General features: G+C 40.8%; 1 protein-coding gene across 10 annotated transcripts in view; it reads left to right on the top strand.

Moving 5' to 3' along the window:
- Nucleotides 1–22,869, top strand: part of VWA8 (von Willebrand factor A domain containing 8) — a 416,362-nt gene that overhangs the window by 274,066 nt on the left and 119,427 nt on the right. For 9 of the 10 annotated variants that reach the window (XR_009496658.1, XM_059892187.1, XM_025000014.2 and 6 more), the window contains one exon: nucleotides 3,710–3,911. Coding sequence is in view for 9 of the 10 variants with exons in the window: in XM_059892187.1 (XP_059748170.1) it covers nucleotides 3,710–3,911 (202 nt within the window). In the remaining variant the exon portion in view is untranslated. Of the gene's footprint in view, nucleotides 1–3,709; nucleotides 3,912–16,834; nucleotides 17,320–22,869 lie in introns of those variants that run through there. The other variant, XM_059892191.1, reaches the window with a different exon arrangement.

The following is a 22,869-nucleotide window of genomic DNA, read 5'->3' as shown; positions in this document are numbered from 1 at the left end:
CATTTTTGGTGTACGTGTAATCCAAGGGAACAGCCCATCTGGGTTTCAGTTTTGTTGCTGGTTTGCTTAAATTTAGTATTCTGTTAGATAGCAGGAATTTTCCATTTGATGGCTAACTTCAAATAATAGAAAACAGTAAAACTATATGTAACTGTACAGCCAAAAGGAATATATCACTTTTGCTCTCAGTACAAGTTAAGTGTTAGTCCTGAAACTTTTGTTGCATTTGTAAGACCATACTACTTAGCACTAATATATAGGTATATGTAAATCTGGACTTCGCTCTACTGTAATTCTCTGTGTTCCTTAAAGACTTTGTTATCATAGATAAGAGGAATGTGCTTTTTTTTTTTTTTTTAAGGTACAGAAGAGATTCTAGATGTAGTGTGCAAGCTGTAGTAAATATGACTTCTTCAGCAATTTTTTTGACATATTGAAGAGATTGCTCTGGTAAATTTAAAGTTTCGTGCCAGAGAGTTAAGTGTGGAACCAGTAGGTGCCGGGCTCAATAGAATCATACATCTTGAGCATTTGTGGCAGATTTACTCACATCGTAAGTGATTAAATTTCATTATTCTTGAATGGGCTTTTACTTCACCATCTGTACCTAGTTTTTTTCCTAAGGCAAGTATTTTTTGAGACAGCACCATAAGATGAATCCTCTGTTATATCAAAAGTTGCCTTGAATCCTTCTAGTACTGTAAAGTATTGGGTTGGCCAAAAAGTTCATTTGAGTTTTTTATAAGATGTAGTGGAAACTATAAGCAAGGTGAAAAGACAGCCTTCAGAATGCGAGAAAATAATAGCAAATGAAGCAACTGACAAAGAATCTCAACAATATATAAGCAACTCCTGCAGCTCAATTCCAGAAAAATAAACAAGCCTATCAAAAAGTGGGCCAAAGAACTAAACAGACATTTCTCCAAAGAAGACATACAGATGGCTAACAAACACATGAAAAGATGCTCAACATCACTCATTATCAGAGAAATGCAAATCAAAACCATAATGAGGTACCATCTCGCACTGGTCAGAATGGCTGCTATCCAAAAGTCTACAAATAATAAATGCTGGAGAGGGTGTGGAGAAAAGGGAACCCTCTTACACTGTTGGTGGGAATGCAAACTAGTACAGCCACTATGGAGAACAGTGTGGAGATTCCTTAAAAAACTGGAAATAGAACCGCCATTCGACCTAGCAATTCCACTGCTGGGCATACACACTGAGGAAACCAGAATTGAAAGAAACACATGTACCCCAGTGTTCATCACAGCACTGTTTACAGTAGCCAGGACATGGAAGCAATCTAGATGTCCATCAGCAGATGAATGGCTAAGAAAGCTGTGGTACATATACACAATGGAGTATTACTCAGCCATTAAAAAGAATACATTTGAATCAGTTCTAATAAGCTGTATGAAACTGGAGCCTATTATACAGAGTGATGGAGAAGGCGATGGCACCCCACTCCGGTACTCTTGCCTGGAAAATCCCATGGATGGAGGAGCCTGGTAGGCTGTAGTCCATGGGGTTGCTAAGAGTCGGACACGACTGAATGACTTCACTTTCACTTCTCACTTTCATGCATTGGAGAAGGAAATGGCAACCCACTGTAGTATTCTTGCCTGGAGAATCCCAGGGATAGGGGAGCCTGGTGGACTGCCATCTATGGGGTCCCACAGAGTTGGACACGACTGAAGCGACTTAGCAGCAGCAGCAGCATACAGAGTGAAGTAAGCCAGAAAGAAAAACACCAACACAGTATACTAACGCATATATATGGAATTTAGAAAGAAGGTAACGATAACCCTGTATGCAAGACAGCAAAAGAGACACTGATGTATAGAACAGTCTTTTGGACTCTGTGGGAGAGGGCGAGGGTGGGATGGTTTGGGAGAATGGCATTGAAACATGTATAATATTGTATGTGAAACGATCGCCAGTCCAGGTTCGATGCATGATACAGGGTACTCAGGACTGGTGCACTGGGATGACCCATAGGGATGGGATGGGGAGGGAGGTGGGAGGGGAGTTCAGGATGGGGAACACATGTATACCCGGGGCGGATTCATGTCAATGCATGGCAAAACCAATACAATATTGTAAAGTAATTAGCCTCCAATTAAATAAATTTATATTAAAAAAGAAGCAGAAACTAAAACAACTAAGAATAAACATAGGTCAAGATTCTCAAGCTTGGTATTATTCATGGAAATGCAAATTAAAGCAACAAATGCACATATTTCAGTTATCAATTTAGAAAAATAAAAGTACAATTGCATTTAATGCTGGAAAAAAAAAAAAAGATGTAATGGAAAAACCTGAACAAGCTTTTTGGCCAACCCTATAGCTCTGAAACCCTTGGTCCATCCTACTGTTGTTATTCTCTTTATATAAACACTTTCTAAGATTTCCATATCTCAGAGTAGCTGGCTTTGTCACTCTGTGTTTAGTATCCACTGAGGCAGACTGATAAAAAGATTAAAGTAGTCTTGATTTCTTCAGTATAAAAATTTACCTAATATGTAGTAGTTTTGTGGTTTCTGCAAATCTACCATGATACTTTATTGTTTTAATTATCAGATCAGACCATCTCTTTAGACCATTTATTTTATAGAGAAAATACCAGATATATTTAGAAAGCCAACAGTGGTCATTAGAATTTCTAATCTGTATTTCTTTTGTATAGTGAGAGCCATACTCAGATAAAGGAAGTGTGCAGTTGACTCTTACAGGCAAAAGTTGCGTCCCTTGAATTGACTGTATATATTAGAAACATGTATATGCATGAAACATATAAGAAATATATAAATTCTTTATTATAAATCCATATAACAATCTACCTTAGAAAAGGCAAAATGTCAAATAAATGCAGTTAAACACATAAACAAGACTTGAGTTTCAGCATAGACCTTAGACCCCTGGGAAGTGAATCAGCTCTGCAGGAGACTGAGGTATGAGTTGGTTTAGAGTTCCTTTCTTCCTGACAGTGAATGCAAATGTCATCCAGGATCTACAAATGCAAGACACGTAAATCGGGCTTCCCTGATAGCCCACTGGTTGAGAATCCGCCTGCCAGTGCGGGGGACACAGGTTCTGTCCCCAGTCCGGGAGGATCCCACATGCCGAGGGGCAGCTAAGCTCACACACTCAAGAGCCTGTGCTCCACAACCAGAGAAGCACCGCAGTGAGAAGCCCGCGGACCTCGACTGGAGAGTGGCCCCCTTGTGCAAACAGAGACCTCGACTGGAGAGTGGCCCCCTTGTGCAAACAGAGGAGGCCCACGCAGAGCGAGAAGAAAATAAAAATTTTAAAACGAATATGTAAATAACCAGTAAATAACTATATATTTTTTCCTTCCAGATGAATCTGTTGGTCCCTTAGTTTTTAATGTGCTTTTAATGTGTTTTTAAACATTATATTTCTTATTGAAGTATGGTTAATTTACAATGTTATATTAGTTTCAATTGTACAGCAAATTCACTCATATGTATATACATGTATGTATATGTTATACATATATATATTCTCTTTCAGATCCTTTTCCATTATAGGTTATTATAAGACATTGAGTGTAGTTCCTTATGCTGTACAGCAGGTTCTTGTTGCTTAACTATGAGAATTCTTTACAGCAAGTTGAACGTAAGTTGAGCTGAACTAGCATCATTCCCTGGGCTTCAATCGGTTGAACGCCGTGATTCTTTTTCAGGTCAGACTCTCTCTCACCATATACCACATGGCTGTCTACTATCTCGGACACAGACGCACTGCTGGCCGAGTGGGGCAGAGGTGGCGTTGTCACTGTTGATATGGGAGGCCGTGTCCGGCTTTGGGAAACCGGCCTTGAGCACCTGCAGCGGTCACTCATGGAATGGAGAAACATGATTGGAGAAGGTGACAGACACATGCAGGTACTGCTTGAATTGACCTTACCTCTTGAGGGGGCACGTTAAGTTATCAATTATTTGCAGATGCCACGGTCATAGAAGCTTCTGGCCCAGAGACTCAAATGTAGTTTGCTAAAACAGCTAAAATAATGTGGGGACTCAGGAAAAGACAAGTCTATCATTTGACATAGTGAAAAAGTAAAAATGTGCCTTTTCTGTCTGTCAGCGCTTAAATATATAGGTTCCTCACCTCATAACATGCAGATGTAATCATCAACTTTTATTTTTTAACCTTAAGCTTTAATCAGTTTCCAGCTCCACCTTTGTATCCGTTCTCAGTTCTGCCACGTCGTCAGCATCCCCCCATGCTACCAAGGAAACAGAAACCCCGAGCATCTAAACGCAGCGCATTATTGTAAGGCCAGAACCTTTAGACTGGAGAAGATAAGCAGAATTATGCATCCCATAGAGGTGTGTTTTTACCATCTCTCTTATTTCCAGAGAATGGAAGTTTAGCAGTCGTAATAAGTAGACCCAAACCTGCACTAGAAGGAAATATGGGAACAGGTCACCAAAGAGGGAGAAAACTCCACCCCTGCAGAAGTAACTCAGTCACTACCTAATCTGATTGCTGTCTGCAACTAATGTGAACAGTGTGGAAGGCTGTGTGCCCATAAATACTAAACCGTATTATGAAAGGATTTGTTTTATCTGTAATTTATTTATTTTAAAACTCCTTTGTTTATATTTCATTCTTATCCAGCAAAAAGAAAGGTAGGTTCCTGCCAACTGTGTTGCTCTGTAAAGAACCAGTTAGTGATACAGACGATAACAAGATAAGAGACTTTGACATCTGATTATTAATTGCTATTTTATGTGGTTATTTTTATCACTTCCCTTAGAGAAGAAACATACATATATTGTGTATGCATGAATGAGTAACACATCTTTTTAGCTTATAGGAGCATTTTGAAAATCATAAACAAATACAGGCCAGCAACCTCAAAGTCTTTTGAAAGGGTATGACTATATTAATTCAATTAAGCTGAAACAAATGCATTACTCTAAAATAAACATGTCATTAAGTGCAATGGATCTATCACAGTAACAGACTGGATGTTGGTTGCTATTCATAACAGTTATTAGAAAATTAATTAACTATGGTTCTGCTTATGTTATTATTCTAAAAATTAGTTTCTTCTTTGTCTGAATTAAGGTCCTTTTTTCATTACAGCAATTGATGAAAAGTAAAAGTCACTCAGTTGGGTCTGACTCTTTGCAAGCCCATGGACTACACAGTCCATGGAATTCTCCAGGCCAGAATATTGGAGCGGGTAGCTTTTCCCTTCTCCAGTGGATCTTCCAAACTCAGGGATCGAACCCAGGTCTCCCGCATTGCAGGCAGATTCTTTACCGGCTGAGCCACTAGGGAAGCCCTATTGTGTTTGAATGTCTTAGGTTATATTTCAATTTCTCATGTGTTGCAGAGATCAAAGGTCATGGTTTCCCCATGGCTAAGGTTTGTGGCCTAAATTAAGTTTCCTTCACAACAGAATTTTTAAAAGGAGTATCACTCATGATTTGGATAACTAGTCTTCACCACTACAAAAGTTAACCCCTGTGTGTGCTTTAACCTTGTAGCTCTCCTCTTCCCGGTGACTTCCTGAAGCTGCTGTGCACCTTTGTGTTCCCAGCTCTAGCATGATGATTGGTACATGATAGATAACATGCTTGTTTCTCCTCATACCCATGTACACGAAACTGAAGCTGTAACTCTCTCAATTTTTTGTTGGTCTTTATGTAACTGACTATTTATTGAGTGCATATATATAGTTTCTGGGCTTCCCTGGTGGCTCAAATGGTAAAGCATCTGCCTGCAATGCAGGAGAGACCTGGGTTCAATCCCTGGGTCGGGAAGATCCCCTGGAGAAGGAAATGGCAACCCACTCTAGTACTCTTGCCTGGAAAATTACTCAGACAGAGGAGCCTGGTAGGCTACAGTCCATGGGATTGCAAAGAGTCAGACACGACTGAGCAATTTCATGTATAGTTCCTAAGTTAGAAATGCACAGAAGTATAGCATATAATATCTCAAAAATAATCAAAATACTCTGCTATAGTATGTAGGGCAGTATCTGATCCTTCTACAGACTATACATTTTCTGGGAAATGTGTAACATTATGTCTCCAGTTTAAAGTTCAGCTATCATAGAAATAAGGTTTATTCAGTAATAAAGTTACATAATTTAGAATGGAATGATAGTTCCATTTGGAAAATGAGAGTAGATGTTATCCAGTGTTTTTCCATCTCCCGATATTCCGTGATACATTTTGTTGATACTGAAAATATATACTTTAGCAAAAATGTGTCTTTTACAGCTACCTTCTTAATAGATCCTTCAGCCTCTTGCTCATTGTGCTGCATGCTAAGTTGCCTCAGTCGTGTCTCTTTGCGACCCCATGGACTCTAGCCTGCGAGGATCATCTGTCCATGGGATTCTCCAGGCAAGAACACTGGAGCGGGTTGCCCTGCCCTCCTCCAGGGGATCTTCCTGACTCAGGGGATGGAACCTGCATCTCTTATGTCTTCTGCATTGGCAGGCGGGTTCTTTACCACTAGCACCGCCTGTTGCTCATTATGGACCCTTTATTGGACACAGATCTGCTCCTGATCTGCGTGCTTGGAAAATACCTTCCATAGAAGTACTGAGAAAAGAGAATTAGGTTCTAAGTAACATGCTTCTCATTTACTGACTGCCAGCAGCTTGCCTGTCAACAGCAGAGTAACCTGATCTCCATCTAGTGGCCAAATGGACTTACTTTCCATCACAGAAATTAAAAGGCCTGGTTTACACTCTAGGGGTTTGAAGAAGCTGCAGATCTGCTGGTAGGGGAGGTTTGTACATACCTGTTTTAGATAGTTCTCATTGGTCATAAGATGCTCCGTTAGGTCAACAGTGAAGGTCAGGCAGACAACCTGCCAGGCCATTCACCACTTATTGACCCCCATCTTTCCCTGATTCCTTTTCCTGGTGTCAAAAGAACTGTTTATCTTTTAGATCAACTCTGTCCATTGCATACTTTATTCCTACCCTTTATGACTTTGATACATTTCAGCCTTCTTGAGGTATTAGCTTTAAAGTCATTGTTGCTTTGAGTTTCAGTTTTTGTTTAATGCCTTCATTGATAGTTTTCTTGTGAGTATAGCTTGAAAGGAAGTATTTTTTGAGCTGAATACACCGTGTGTTCACTAATTTTACGCGCTTTGATAGTATGGTGTGTTTGTATTAGAGTAAACAACTGAAACAGCAAACTCCAAGTGTCCCCACGACTGTAGCTCGAGAGCCGCTACTAAGGACCCATACTCACTACTTTTAGACCCTGTTTTCAGAAGCGCAGGTTAGTTATGTGCAAAAGTTCTCGGACTGGGTTATAAAGTGTTCTCTATAAAGCATAGTTTCCATATTTTTATTTAGTTACATTCAGATCCTTCCAAGAAGGCTATTAAAACTATACCACAGTTTTCCTCAGAAAGCAAATAATCTTCTCTAAAAAAAAGCTCCTGGTGACTATTCTTGTGGGAGCAGGAAGGCTAAAAGATTACAACTTTCAAATGTTATTGTCTAGTTACAATGAACTATCCCAAGTGGCACAGTGGTAAAGATTCCACCTTTACCGCCAGGCGACACAGGTTCGATCCCCGGGTCAGGAAGATCCCCTGGAGAAGGAAATGGCAACCCACTCCAGTATTCTTGCCTGGGACATCCCATGGACAGAGGATCACACACTGAGCGTGCAAACACAAGCAAGCACAATAAACTAATCAGAAACGAATCCTTCATTCTTACTAGTAGAATATCTTTGAGGCCTTTGAATAATACTTCCTTAAGTATATACTTTAAAAATTGATAGACTCTTTGAAACAGTGTGGGATGGAACATATTGATCCTTATGCTTAAGAGAGTGTGTGGCACACGATAGATACAGTGATTATTTGAAAATAGTGGCACAGACAAAAATATATAGGAAGGATAACTAGTTAATATTAAGCACCTCTAACCTTTTAAAGAAGATATGCTTAGAGTATGAGTAAATGTCATTTTCTGTAACTAGGCCTGGGTTTTGCTTTAACTAAAAGTCCAACAGTTATGATTTTTTAGGATTTTGGTAAGAATGTTAAGGCCCACTTCCGGTTTTGGAAACCACAAGATTATTTAACAGGTACTCTATTAGCAAGTTTAGTTTTTCACTCTGCAAGCTACATTACCTCCAGCTCTTCTGTGGAAGTTTGCAATTCTTTGTTGTTTTTAAGCAGCATCGTCCACCCTTGACTTTGGTCACTAATTCTGAAAATAGTCTGATTCAATGGCTCACTGTTATAGAATGATACACATTTTATAGGACTGTTATACATACACGTATCTTTGGGAATCTTCCTTGGCCCAGAAAAGCAATACTTCTTAAATTTTTTTAAAATAATTCCTCACCGTATCTCCTAGTCATGGATCAGTAGAACTTGTTTTCATCAAGATGGTCTAACTCATTGACTATGTGGTAACAGTTGGGCAAGGCCTCTAAAGATATTTCCTTTGTTTATTGTTGTTAGAGAAATCCCAGCCATAGAAATTCATTTTGAATCTAGACTTTGAACAGAATTTCCGCTCACCTTAGAAAATGCAAGGCCCTCTGGGGAGAGTAGTACCCAGGAGAGGGCTGATAGGCCAGCTCTCTGGGCGATAGGGGGAGGGGAGCGCAGTTTATTGTTTTGTCAGTTTTCAGGGAGTAAATACTCCTCCAAGACTGATTTAAAGCTACCAATGGTTAACCATCTGCTCACAAAATCCATGACTATTTAGCAAGCATCTCTTGCAAACAAGTACAGTTTGGCTCCAGTATGCCCCTGGCTTAATCAAGCTTTTAACTAACTCCCCAAGGAGAATTATGACAGCTACCTAACCACAAGGTCCTTCAGAAATAAGACAATGGAAAGGCAGCTAAGAGAGAAAGGCAAAAGAAAAGGGGAAGAGGTACTACTGAGGAAACAGATAAGATAGAGTCAAGTCACCTCTGAAAGTGTTGAAGCCTGCACCTGTCCCAGCTGCAAACTGGCAATGGTCTTCTTGAACCGGGAATTCAGTTAGAGCAAAGAGTTGGAAAGAAGCCTATACTCAAATGGGATGATACTCATGGGTTCGTACATAAGGGGCTCCTTTCTTATAAACTTTCAGAAGGAACTTGCCAGTTGATTTTTACATTCCTCCAGTAGTGCTTCCATTGGATCATAAAGTTGTCAGTAACTGCTAAATGGAGCTAAAATTAAATCGGCAGTCAGCTTCCCAAGACAAGCAAATCAACAAGCTTATGAGTTTAGAGAGTCCATGAATTTTCATTAAATTTCTATGCATATCCAACAAAAAAGATAACTCTATAAATTATGAAAATCATCAATATTAGAGTTTTAAAGTAATATTAAAAGTAGAAACATTATTTAGCTTTTATATTTTAGAAAAGGCTTAACCTAAGGAAATTGCTTTTCAAATCACAGAAATATTTCAACTCCTTTCTCTCATAACCACTTTAATTTAAGATCCTTATTTTATATGGCGCTATATTTCCAGTGCGTACTGTCTGAGAATATAATCAGCAAGAATGGAAGTAATTTGGTCTTCCCAGGTGACTCGATGGTAAAGAATCCATCTGCTAATACAAGAGACTCAGGTTCAGTCCTTGGGTCATGAAGATCCTCTGCAGAAGGAAATCACAAGCCATTCCAGTATTCTTGCCTGGGAAATTCCATGGACAGAGGAGCCTGGTGGGCTATAGTCCAGGGGGTTGCAAAAGAGTCAGACATGACTCAGTGACTAAACAACAGCAGCAAAGAAGTGATCTTAGTAATGTTCATTTAAAATATAAGGAAAGGAAATCAGTTCTGTAATATATCAGTTAAAAGTTGAGGTATCAAATGCAATGAATATGTTGATGGTCAATGACTTAGAATTTTTGTGGTTCTGAGCTCATTTTATATATTTAGTTATGTGTAATCAACACATCACAATGACTAGAAATAAAACCTTGCTCTTATATAGAAAATTGTCATTTTATTCATAAGTGGTATAGCCTATTATTTAAGAGCCTAAAATTTTAAATGGTCAAACCCAGGTTCAAATCCATGTACCACTTTTTAAGTGATCTTCGGCAAATTACTTATCCTTTCTAATCCCCACTTTCCAGCCATAATATAAAGACAGTACCATTGTACCTTGCAAAGTTGTTGTAAGAATGAAATGCAATTTATACTTGATACAAAGTACTCAGTAAACAAATAAAAATTAGAAACTTAGAATATCAGTATTACTGGTCTACAGAATTCTTTAATGCTTCTCTGGAAACAAAGCCAAATTTAAAGGAAGCCGTGTTACCCAGACACCTAATATTATATCATGACCCAATGAATTACCTAATTCATCATCAATCTTAGTGTTAAAAGTGGGCTTTGTTTATAATCCTGTTTAGGAAAAGTTTTGTCAGGCCCAAAAAGGAAATAGAAAAAAAATGGCCTGCCTAAACTTGTCAGCTGCAAGAAAAGCAGGAAACCAGTATTAGGACAACTAGTGTTTCAGTCCAGTCACTCAGTCGTGTCCGACTCTTTGCGACCCCATGAATCGCAGCACGCCAGGCCTCCCTGTCCATCACCAACTCCCGGAGTTCACCCAGACTCACGTCCATCAAGTCGGTGATGCCATCCAGCCATCTCATCCTCTGTTGTCCCCTTCTCCTCCTGCCCCTAATCCCTCCCAGCATCAGAGTCTTTTCCAATGAGTCAACTCTTCACGTGAGGGTTTCAGCTTTAGCATAAGTCCTTCCATTGAACACCGGGGACTGATCTCCTTTAGAATGGACTGGTTGGATCTCCTTGCAGTCCAAGGGACTCTTTTTTCTCTAACACCACAGTTCAAAAGCAGCAATTCTTCAGCACTCATCTTTCTTCACAGTCCAACTCTCACATCCATACATGACCACTGGAAAAACCATAGCCTTGACTAGACAGACCTTTGTTGGCAAAGTAATATCTCTGCTTTTGAATATACTATCTAGGTTGGTCATAACTGTCTTCCAAGGAGTAAGCGTCTTAATTTCATGGCTGTAGTCACCATCTGCAGTGATTTTGGAGCCCACAAAAATAAAGTCTGACACTGTTTCCACTGTTTCCCCATCTATTTGCCATGAAGTGATGGAACCAGATGCCATGATCTTCGTTTTCTGAATGTTGAGCTTTAAGCCAACTTTTTCACTCTCCTCTTTAGTGTTTAGCCTTATTCAAAAGGCAAATTTGTCTCCTATTGAGGATAGTTTTTTTTTAGAAAAAATGTTTTATTGGAATATAGTTGATTTACAATGCTGTGTTAGTTTCAGGTCTGCAGCAAACCGAATCAGTTATATATATATTCACTCTTTTAGATTCTTTTCCCATGTAGGCCATTACGAGTATTGAGTAGAGCTCTCTGTGCTATACAATAGGTCCGTATTAGTTATATGTTTTATGTATAGCAATCTGTATATGTCAGTCCCAATCTCCTCTAATTTATCCAATTCCCTTTCCCCCTATAACCATAAGTTTGTTTTCTTTTTTTTTTTTTCTAATTTTATTTTATTTTTAAACTTTACATAATTGTATTAGTTTTGCCAAATATCAAAATGAATCCGCCACAGGTATACATGTGTCCCCCATCCCGAACCCTCCTCCCTCCTCCCTCCCCATACCATCCCTCTGGGCTGTCCCAGTGCACCAGCCCCAAACATCCAGCATTGTGCATCGAACCTGGACTGGCAACTCGTTTCCTACATGATATTTTACATGTTTCATTGCCATTCTCCCAAATCTTCCCACCCTCTCCCTCTCCCACAGAGTCCATAAGACTGTTCTATACATCAGTGTCTCTTTTGCTGTCTCGTACACCGGGTTACTGTTACCATCTTTCTAAATTCCATATATATGCGTTAGTATACTGTATTTATGTTTTTCCTTCTGGCTTACTTCACTCTGTATAATAGGCTCCAGTTTCATCCACCTCATTAGAACTGATTCAAATGTATTCTTTTTAATGGCTGAGTAATACTCCATTGTGTATATGTACCACAGCTTTCTTATCCATTCATCTGCTGATGGACATCTAGGTTGCTTCCATGTCTTGGCTATTATAAACAGTGCTGCGATGAACATTGGGGTACACGTGTCTCTTTCCCTTCTGGTTTCCTCAGTGTGTATGCCCAGCAGTGGGGTTGCTGGATCATAAGGCAGTTCTATTTCCAGTTTTTTAAGGAATCTCCACACTGTTCTCCATAGTGGCTGTACTAGTTTGCATTCCCACCAACAGTGTAAGAGGGTTCCCTTTTCTCCACACCCTCTCCAGCATTTATTATTTGTAGACTTTTGTTTTCTTTCTACATCTATGACTCTAGAGAAAAGCCTTTCTGATGCTGACCTTTGGAAATTTCTCCCTGCTAACCTTACAAGAAGACCCACTTGTTGGCAAGCCCTGATTTTATGCAAAAAAAAATTCAATTCACTTTTTAATACCTGATTCTTAACTATTAATGGATAGCCTCTTGTATAAAAGATGGAAGTCAAAACAAATGAACAGAGAAATAAAGCTTATACAGAAAGCAGAAAAACATTTCACAAAGTGAAAATTTATATTCTCAGAGATAAGACAAAATAAAATAAAAACTTGATGCTATTTTAAGATGGTAATCTTCAAAGAATAAGAAAGAGTTCTTGGAAATTAAAAGTGGTAGGAGAAGGCGATGGCACCCCACTCCAGTACTCTTGCCTAGGAAATCCTGGATGGAGGAGCCTGGTGAGCTGCAGTCCATGGGGTCGCTAAGAGTCAGACACGACTGAGTGACTTCACTTTCACGCATTGGAGAAGGAAATGGCAACCCATTCCAGTGTTCTTGCCTGGAGAATTCCAGGGACAGGGGAGCCTGGTGGGCTGCCGTCTATGGGGTCATGCAGAGTCGGACACGACTGAAGCGACTTAGCAGCAGCAGCAGAAATAAATTCAACAAAAGGATTGGACATTAGAGAACTCTCACAAATGATGAAGAAATTGAAAATAGAAGAGAGATGATAGATCTTATCAGACTAATACAAATTCCAGAAACAGAAAATGAAAGAGCAGGAAATTACCCAAAAAGTAATTTAAGAAAATTTCACTAAAGGACAGACATTCAATTTAATAAGTGGAAAACACATACACTCATGCATACACCCCAAAGCATATTCTCCTGAAACTTTAGAACCCTTTGAGTAAAGAGACAAAGCTGAAAACGTCTAAGCTGAGGGAAGTGGGAAACAGGTTATATAAAATTTACTATAAATCCTGATGGCATTAGGCTTCTCCACAGCAGCACTGGAAACTAAAGGGGAGATTATTTCCAACCTAGAATTTTATACCCAGCCAAGTTACTAATCAAATGTGAAGGTAGACTAACAACTTATTAAACATACAGTCTCAGAAAACTTTCATTCTTTATCCTGCATGATGTACTCTCAACAAGAGGAGGGAATAAATTAACAGAGAGGAGGAAAGGGTGGAGAGGTCTTAGCCAAGGAAGAGGCAAAGGTAATTCCCAGCATGACCATGAAAGGATGTTCTGGAATGACAGCTGTGCCTGAAGACACCACTGCAACTCAAAGTGGGAAAACAGGGTTCCAGAAAGAACAGATATTGTAAGGGGGGAAAAGGGAACTGGTAATGTTGAGAGAATTTAACAGTTCTGCTGGAGAATTTGGTGAACAGTTAGTGAAAGAGAAATAAAGATAAGAATTAGTAAAGAGTACATGTTAGTGGAGAAAATGAAAACTATATAGGATAATAGTATGTAATAGTGTATATACATTATTGTGTGTGTGTGTGCTCAGTCACTAAGTTGTACCCAACTCTTTGTGACCCCAAGGACTGTAGCCTGCCAGGCTCCTCTGTCCGTGGGATTTTCTAGGCAAGAATACTGGAGTGGGTTGCCATTTCCTCCTCCAGGGAATCTTCCCAACTCAGGGATCAAACTGGTGTCTCTTGGCATCTACATGCATAGGCAGATTCTTTACCACTTGAGCCACCTGGGAAATTCATATATACGTGTGTGTGTGTGTGTGTGTGTGTGTGTGTGTGTGTGTGTTATAGTGATCAAGACCATCCCCAAGAAAAAGAAAGGCAAAATGGTTGTCTGATGAGGCCTTACAAATAGGTGAGAAAAGAAGAGAAGTGAAAGACAAAGGAGAAAAGGAAAGATACAGGCATTTGAATGCAGAGTTCCAAAAAGTAGCAAGGAGAGATAAGAAAGCCTTCCTCAGTGATGGAAAACAATAGAATGGGAAAGACTAGAGATCTCAAGAAAATTAGAGATACCAAAGGAACATTTCATGCAAAGATGAGCACAATAAAGGACAGAAATAGTATGAACCTAACAGAAGCAGAAGATACTAATAGGTGGCAAGAATACTCAGAAGAACTATACAAAAAAGATCTTCATGACCCAGATAACCACAATGATGTGATCATTCACCTAGAGCCAGACATCCTGGAATGTGAAGTCAAGTGGGCCTTAGGAAGCATCACTTCAAACAATGCTAGTGGAGGTGATGGAATTCCAGTTGAGTTATTTCAAATCCTAAAAGATGATGCTGTTGAAAGTGCTGCATTCAATATCTGGAAAGCCAGCAAATCTGGAAAACTCAAAAATGGCCACAGGACTAGAGAAGGTCAGTTTTCATTCCAATCCCAAGAAAGGCAATGCCAAAGAATGTACAAACTACCGCACAACTGCACTCATCTCACACGCTAGCAAAGTAATGCTCAAAATTCTCCAAGCCAGGCTTCAATAGTACGTCATCCGTGAACTTCCAGATGTTCAAGCTGGATTTGGAAAAGGCAGAGGAGCCAGAGATCAAATTGCCAACATCCACTGGATCATTGAAAAAGCAAGAGAGTTCCGGAAAAACATCTGCTTTATTGACTATGCCAAAGCCTTTGACTGTGTGGATCACAACAAACTGTGGAAAATTCTTCAAGAGATGGGAATACCAGACCACCTGACCTTCCTCCTGAGAACTCTGTATACAGGTCAACAAGCAACAGTTAGAACTGGACATGGAACAACAGACTGGTTCCAGATCAGAAAAGGAGTACGTCAAGGCTGTATATTGTCACCCTGCTTACTTAACTTACATGCAGAATACATCATGTGAAACGCTGGGCTGGATGAAGCACAAGCTGGAATCAGGATTGCCGGGAGAAATATCAATAACAATCAAATATGCAGATGATACCACCCTTATGGCAGAAAGTGAAGGACTAAAGAGCCTCTTCATGAAAGTGAAAGAGGAGAGTGAAAATGTTGGCTTAAAACTTAACATTCAGAAAACTAACGTCATGGCATCCAGTCCTATCACGTCATGGCAAATCAATGGGGAAGCAATGGAAACAGTGGCAGACTTTATTTTTTAGGCTCCAGAATCACTGCAGATGGTGACTGCAGCCATGAAATTAAAAGACGCTCCTTGGAAGAAAAGCTATGACCAACCTAGACAGCATATTCAAAAGCAGAGACATTACTTTGCCAACAAACGTCCATCTAGTCAAAGCTATGGTTTTTCCAGTCGTCATGTATGGATATGACTATTGGACTATAAAGAAAGCTGAATGCCGAAGAATTGATGCTTTTGAGCTGTGGTGTTGGAGAAGACTCTTGAGAGTCCCTTGGACTGCAAGGAGATCCAAGCAGTCCATCCTAAAGGAAGTCAGTCCTGAATATTCCTTGGAAGGACTGATGCTAAAGCTGAAACTCCAATACTTTGGCCACTTGATGTGAAGAACTGACTGACTGGGAAAGACCCTGATGCTGGGAAAGATTGAAGACAGGAGGAGAACGGGACGACAGAGGATGAGATGGTTGGATGGCATCACCAACTCGACAGACATGAGTTTGAATAAACTCCAGGAGTTGGTGATGGACAGGGAGGCCTGGCATGCTGTGGTCTATGGGGTCACAAATAGTTGGACACAACTGAGTTACTGAACTGACTGAACTGTGTGTGTGTGTATGTGTGTGTGTGTTATAATATGTGTGTGTGTATTATTATAATTAGAAATATATTAATAACTTACATCCTGCATATAGTAATGTATTACTGTACATATATAGTAATAATAAAGTGTACAGTAAGAGCATAAAGAATTTTATTTAACCAATATTTGTTAGGAGAATAAGGGGAGGGAACATGAGATGTATGTTCTAGGTAAGATAGGTGAAATAATCCTCACCTTTCGTCATAGGAAGTAAACAGATAATGTCTGCAATTTTAAAGAGAATGTAAAAGGATTATTTAAAATATAAAGGTTAGTAGTATGAGACGTGGTGAGCAGAGTTGAAGTGGCTGGCTACCTGTGGGGAGTGAGAATTGGGGGCAAAGATGGTAGAGGTCAAAATCAGAGGTTGCTGATTTTGTTATACATCTTGTAGTGCTATCTGGCTTATTAAACTGTTCATATTTATTATTTTGATAAAAATTTAAGATTGGTTTAGGACATTAACAAGTAGGAATTTACCAAGTAAATAAGAGGAATAAGAGCAGCCATGAAACAGAGATTTAATTTAACTCATCTGTGTATCCTAGACACTTCTTGAAATATGTATTTTTTAATAAAACTGAGTAAACTGGTAAATTTTCCTTATTTCCCATCAAAATGACTCAAGAGGAGTACTAGGTCTGAATAAGACGGAGTAAGCCCATGCTTACCCTGTCTCTCACTGAATTTAACAATAAAATATGGACAAATATGAGCAGCTACTCGAGGTCTCTGAAAAGGAAGTGATAGCAGATGGATTGTGTAAGACCAGGGTTTGAACTGCCATTGAATTGGCTGTGTTTCCCCTTTCCCCCCCAGAATCTCCTGGGCCTGACTCAACGCCATCTGAAAATGGAAGTGGGTACTCTCAGCAAACTATTCATAGAAACGGAAGAGAACTTCCTCAGCCTGAGAAAAGGCATCTGTAGCCTGACAGCTGGCACCATACTTCATGGTGAAAGGCTGAGTGCTTTCCCTCTAAGACTGGGACTAAGACAGGGACGACCACAGCCGTGCACCCGTCACTCCTGTTCAGCATCAGACTGGAAGTCCTAGCCAGTGCAACAGCGAGAAAAATGAGAGGACGTATTCAGATTGGAAAGGATGACATAAAACGGTCACTATCTGTAGATAATATAATTACCTATCTAGAAAATCCCACAGAATCTACCAAAAAAAAAACCCCCAAACAACACCCAAAATAAACTGTTTCAACTAAGTGAGTTTAGCAAGGTCAAAAATTAATCATTTTTATATCCTAGCAATTAATAACTAAAAACCAAAATTTTTAAATATATATACCATCTACGCAAAAAACCTCCACCTAAAAATGAAATACTTAGGTGTTTGTCTCTGTATAACCCCATCAGATCATATTGGTTCCCATGGAAGTCAGTATTTCTGAGGAACCAAGCAATATTATACAGCTCTGAGACCAGGATCTTTGGGGAGGCTCTTTTTTTAAGTTTTTTTTTTTCTTTTATGTAGACCATTTTTAAAGTCTTTATTGAATTTATTACAATATTTTTTCTGTTTCCTGTTTTGGTTTTTTGGCCCTGAGGCGTGTGGGATCTTATCTCCCTGACCAGGGATCAAACCCACACCCCTGCATTGGAAGTGAAGTGAAAGTTGCTGTCGTGTCCGACTCTTTGTGACCCCATGGGCTGTACAGTCCATGGGATTCTCCAGGCCAGAATACTGGAGAGGGTGCCTTTCCCTTCTCCAGGGGATATTCCTGACCCAGGGATCAAACCGGGGTCTCCGGCATTGCAGGCAGATTCTTTACCAGCAAAGACACAAGGGAAGCCCTGCCTTGGAAGGGGGAGTCTTAACCACTGATCACCAGGAAAGTCGCTGTTGCTTCATATTTATGATAGAAAACAGAATTCTTAGTGATCCTTACACCATTTCTTAAATCCATGACACTCTTTCGATAAAGAAATAAAGTAGGTTAAAATGTTGGAAAATTTCCATGTTGTTCAAGTGAACAGGACAGAGGGATCTAAACTTGGTTTCCAAAAGGGCAAGCCTGCTGGTGGGAGAGGGGTAAAGATAGTCACAGCTGCTTGATTCAGTGAGGAGAGGAGTGGACTAACAGGGTATCCATCATCACCACTAAACTAACTGCCTTAGCAATGATATTCACCTTTGCTTTTCCAGCTCGAATGATTAACTCTGGGAATCTTGCATCTCTGTTTTTAAAATGGGCCATTGATAGACAGGACCCACACATAAATATGCTTATCCTCAAGGATGTAGCTGAATCACTGTGGAGTATTTAGAGGAAAACTGAAGCCTCTCAACTTTGAAAAGGGTGATCTCAGTCACCAGTGAAAACAGAACTGCTGGGATTGTGGGAAGGCAAGAGTCCCAAACGTTTACCTGCCACAGTATCATTTCAAAAAGTGTTTGTGATGAGATATAGAGGACAAGCTGGTGGTTACCAGTGGGGAGGGGGTCCATACCAGGGTGGGGGAGTGGGGGCACAAACTGTTGGGTAGAAGATAGGCTCAAGGTTGTATTGTATGATGGGGAACATAGCCAATATTTTGTATTAACTGTAAATGGAAAGTAAGCTTCAAAACTTATATAAAGTAAAAAGCTAACAAAATTTTAAAGTGTTTGTGATAAAGCATCAAAAAAAAAAAAAAAAAAGCCGAAGTCAGGCAGCACAGAGAAAAGTAGAGAAACTCCATCAGTCCTTTTGTGACAGATAGGTTATAGTAAATCTGTGATCATTTCACTTGCTAGGCACACGTGCTCAGTCGTGTCCAACCCTTTGCAGGCCTCTGGACCATAGCCCACCAGGCTCCTCTAGCCATGGGATTTTCCCAGCAAGAATGCTAGAGTGGTTTGCCATTTCCTTCTCCAGAGGATTTTCCTGACCCAGGCATCGAGCCCCAGTCTTCTGTGTCTATCATCCTTCCCCCATATTTGTAGTTGATTCTCACATGATAAGTGTTTATACTCTAGCCCAGCTTTAGGAAAGTCAACAAACCGTAATTTCCTAGAAAGACGATGGTGATCCAAGCTGGAAAGTTTCTTTGTGGCATTGGCAGGCTGTCATGTACTGAATTAAGGAACTAGTTGTTGTTCAGTTGCTAAGTCGTGTCCAGCTCTTTTCGATTCCATGGACTGCAGCATGCCAGGCTGGACCAGCAAGAGATATTTGAGGCACTTGACAATCAGCCCACCTGAGTGTTCCTGTGGAGCACAACTCTGTAGCTACCAGCATGTGCCCTGTGGAGGGTGGTGGAACACTGAAATATGAAGCATGGTTTTTACCCTCAGGAAGTTTATAGTATATAACTGGGGAGGTGAGACTGATAGTCAAGGAACAGCAACAGGTAGTGCAAAAGAATGTGTTGTTGTTGTTGGAGGCGATAGTTGTGTCTGACTCTCACCCCGTGAACTGCAGCATACCAGGCATCCCTGTCCTTCGCTGTTCCTGGAATTTTCTCAGATTCATGTCCATTGAATGTCCATTTGGGCTTTCCTGGTGGCTCAGAGGGTTAGGCATCTGCTTGCATTGCGGGAGACCTGGGTTGGATCCCTGGGTTGGGCAGATCCCCTGGAGAAGGCAATGGCAACCCACTCCAGTATTCTTGCCTGGAGAATCCCATGGACGGAGAAGCCTGGTAGGCTACAGTCCATGGGGTCGCAAAGAGTCGGACACGACTGAGCAACTTCACTTCACTTCATGTCCATTGAGTCAGTGACACTATCTAACCGTCTCTTCCTTTGCTGCCATCCCATCCTTCTCCTTTTGCCTTCAATCTTTCCCAGCATCAGGGTCTTTTCCAATGAGTCAGTTCTTCACATCAGGTGGCCTGTGTATTGGAGCTTCAGCTTCAGCATCCGTCCTTCCAGTGTAGTTCAGCGTTAAACTGTGGGCTTTAAAGCCTGTGCTGTAGTAGTTCAGAGGAGAGGCACCCATGAGGATGAAATTCATAAGCAAAGGAGATGGGGCTTCAGTTGAACTTTCCTACTATTTATGTGTTTGGATAGTTGAAAAGGAGAGGGAAGGGCATTCCAGGCAATCTAGACAAAATGACCACAGGCACAGATACAAACACAATCCTTGTGTTTCCATAATAAGAGGGGCTTGGATCCCCACAAGTCCAGGAGAGATGTGGACACAGACACCAGAGGAGCAGTGGACAAACCCCACAGCCAGTGTGATGCAAGCGCAAAGCCCAGAGCGCAAATCTGGGTTCAACACCGTCTATCCCAAGGAGACCGGGGGGTGGGGTGGGAGTACTCCAGAGCAGGGGCGAGAATACGAGCCGGGTCTGGGACCCCCAGAAACACACAGGCTGGGGGATTTCAGATCGAGTATGCTTTTGTTTCAGCACAGTCTTATTGACACAGGATGTTTTTAAAAGTAGTTGAAAAGAAGTTGAAAAGAAGTTGAAAGTAACCCTTGGTCTGTGTTAAGCATATCTGCAGCATATTGTAAGATAAAGGTAAGCATATGGGGTTTGGAGGGAAGTTGTGTAAATCGTCACCCAAACAGGAGTAACCAAGCTGTGTGGAAGCCCAGTGAGGTTTTTAGGTTCCTGTGACTGAGAGCTGCTGAAGATCCTCATGGGAAAGTACATGGATTCGTGAAGGCTGTGTTAGGAAGGTGGACTTGGCAGTGATGTGCCATCTGGAAAGAATCCTTAGTGCAGCAGGGCAACGGTAATGCCGTGGCGATGGCCAGGTGTGAGTCGACACCGGAAGGCCAGACAGGGACGTGAAGACAGACATCCTGCGTGTTTCTAGTGTGGATGCCCAGCCAAGCGGCACATCACTGAAGGAATCAGGAAAGTTGGAGAGGAGGTAGGGTTAAGACATTTCACATATGCTGAATTTGAGATAATGGTGAGATATTCCATTGACAGTCAGTAATTGGATATTAACAACTGGACTGGAACGCCAAGCTAGCGAGAGTCACAATGATCATTAGCATGGAGGTTTTCATTGAAACCATGAAAATGGTTAGCTGCTAAGGAAAGGAGAGAGATCAAGCAAAATGATCAGGACAGATAAGCTATGTTTATAGAAATGCGTATAGTCAGATGTTTCTGAAAGCATTTTCTCAGAACCCTTTTCAAAAACTAAAGAATCAATGTTCAAGCTGTTAAACATAACCTAAGAGATGCTTAGAGATGAATTTATAATTAATAAGTATCTGGCTTTGAGAAGTCACAATAAAGAAACCCCTTCAATTTGTTTAACCCAATAGTTCCCCAATGTGTTCAAAATCTTTTTAATACTTTAGCAATTTCCCAGTCTCTATATTCCTGGTTTTCTTTGCTTCAGTTCGCCATGGACTCTGTATATTAGATCTCTTAGGAAAAGAGCCTTATGCTAATTCTAATTCTGACTCACGACACAGCCTTGTTACATGGCATTTATGACTTCAGAGAATGTATTTGGGATGCTAGGGTTAAGCTGACAGAAGAATAAGTTCTTTCCAAAACTCTGACTAGAGGACCTATTATTTCATGTGATTCCAGATTTTTTATGGAAAAAGAAAAGGTATTAAAAGTGGCAAAACTTCTCCTCTCACTAACTTAAACTACAGAAGGGGGGAAATTGGCTCATATAACCAGGAAGCCCCAGACCTCAGGTTCAGCTCAAACCATGGGCTCCGCGGGACCCTGGTGTCACTGTGGACTGACACGGGACCCAGGACCCTCTCCCTCTGGCTGTGCTTTTTCTGAGGTGGCTTTACTCTTACAGTCCTTCTCCATCTGGTAGCAAAGACAGCCCTGTAGCACTAGGCACTGCATGATTCTCAGCTGGCAGTCCCATCAAAGGGGCATGTCTTTGCCCATAATTCCAGCAGAAGTCCTCAGAAGTGCTCCGGCGGGTCCCTGAGGTCAGATGCCCATCTCTGAACCCGTCACCGTGACCATAGTGCTGGGGTACTGGTAGGTGGTCACATCTCGGTCATGTCTCCACTTCTAGGCTTTGAGATGAGAGAGGGCTGTATCAGTCCCATCTGAACCACGTGTTAGGAATTAGGGAAATACCCTGGAAGAAGTACTGAATAAGCAAAAACATAGCCAGGGGGTTGTTTTTTTTTTCCTTTTTGGTAGTTTTGACAGCTACCTTCCAAGTGCCAGCTGCTGACCTCTCAGGTGAGGGCTTTCTGGAGGCCACGACTGTTGTCACATTTATTTTCTTTTGCACTCAGCACAACATGTATGATACATGGCCCTAACCAAATGCAAAATGATGATAATTAGGCCAGTGATTATATACATTGTCGTTCAGTTGCTAAGTCATGTCTGATTCTTTGCAACCCCATGGACTGCAGCACACCAGACTCCTCTGTCCTCCACTATCTCTGGAGTTTGCTCAAATTCATGTCCATCGAATTGATGATGCTATCTAACTATCTCATCCTCTGCCAGCTCCCTTCTCCTTTTGCCTTCAGTCTTTCCCAGCATCAGGGTCTTTTCCAATGAGTCAAATCTTCACATCAAGTGGCCAAAGTGTTGGAGCTTTAGCCTCACCATCAGTCCTTCCAATGAACATTCAGGGTTGATTTTCTTTAGGATTGACTGGTTTGATGTCCTTGCTGTCCAAGGGACTCTCAAGACTCTTCTCCAGCACCACAGTTCAAAAGCATAGCATCCATCAATTTTACCTTTTGTTTAATTCCTGGACTGAGTACTTCATAAATATGTGCTTGGTTTTCTAAGTACATGTAGGGCAGGAGTAAATATTCTAGTTACAATTTTCTCATGGGACTTTCCAGTTGCTGGGGTTCCGAATGAAATTGTCAAGTCTTTCTTGACAGTGCTCTGATGAAATTGCAATGGGTTTTCCCTTCAATGAAAAGAACTAATACTGGATAA

The sequence above is a fragment of the Bos taurus genome, chromosome 12 (assembly GCF_002263795.3).
Source record: "Bos taurus isolate L1 Dominette 01449 registration number 42190680 breed Hereford chromosome 12, ARS-UCD2.0, whole genome shotgun sequence".
Taxonomy (NCBI): domain Eukaryota; kingdom Metazoa; phylum Chordata; class Mammalia; order Artiodactyla; family Bovidae; genus Bos; species Bos taurus.
This window is presented reverse-complemented; position numbering and strand designations above follow the sequence as displayed.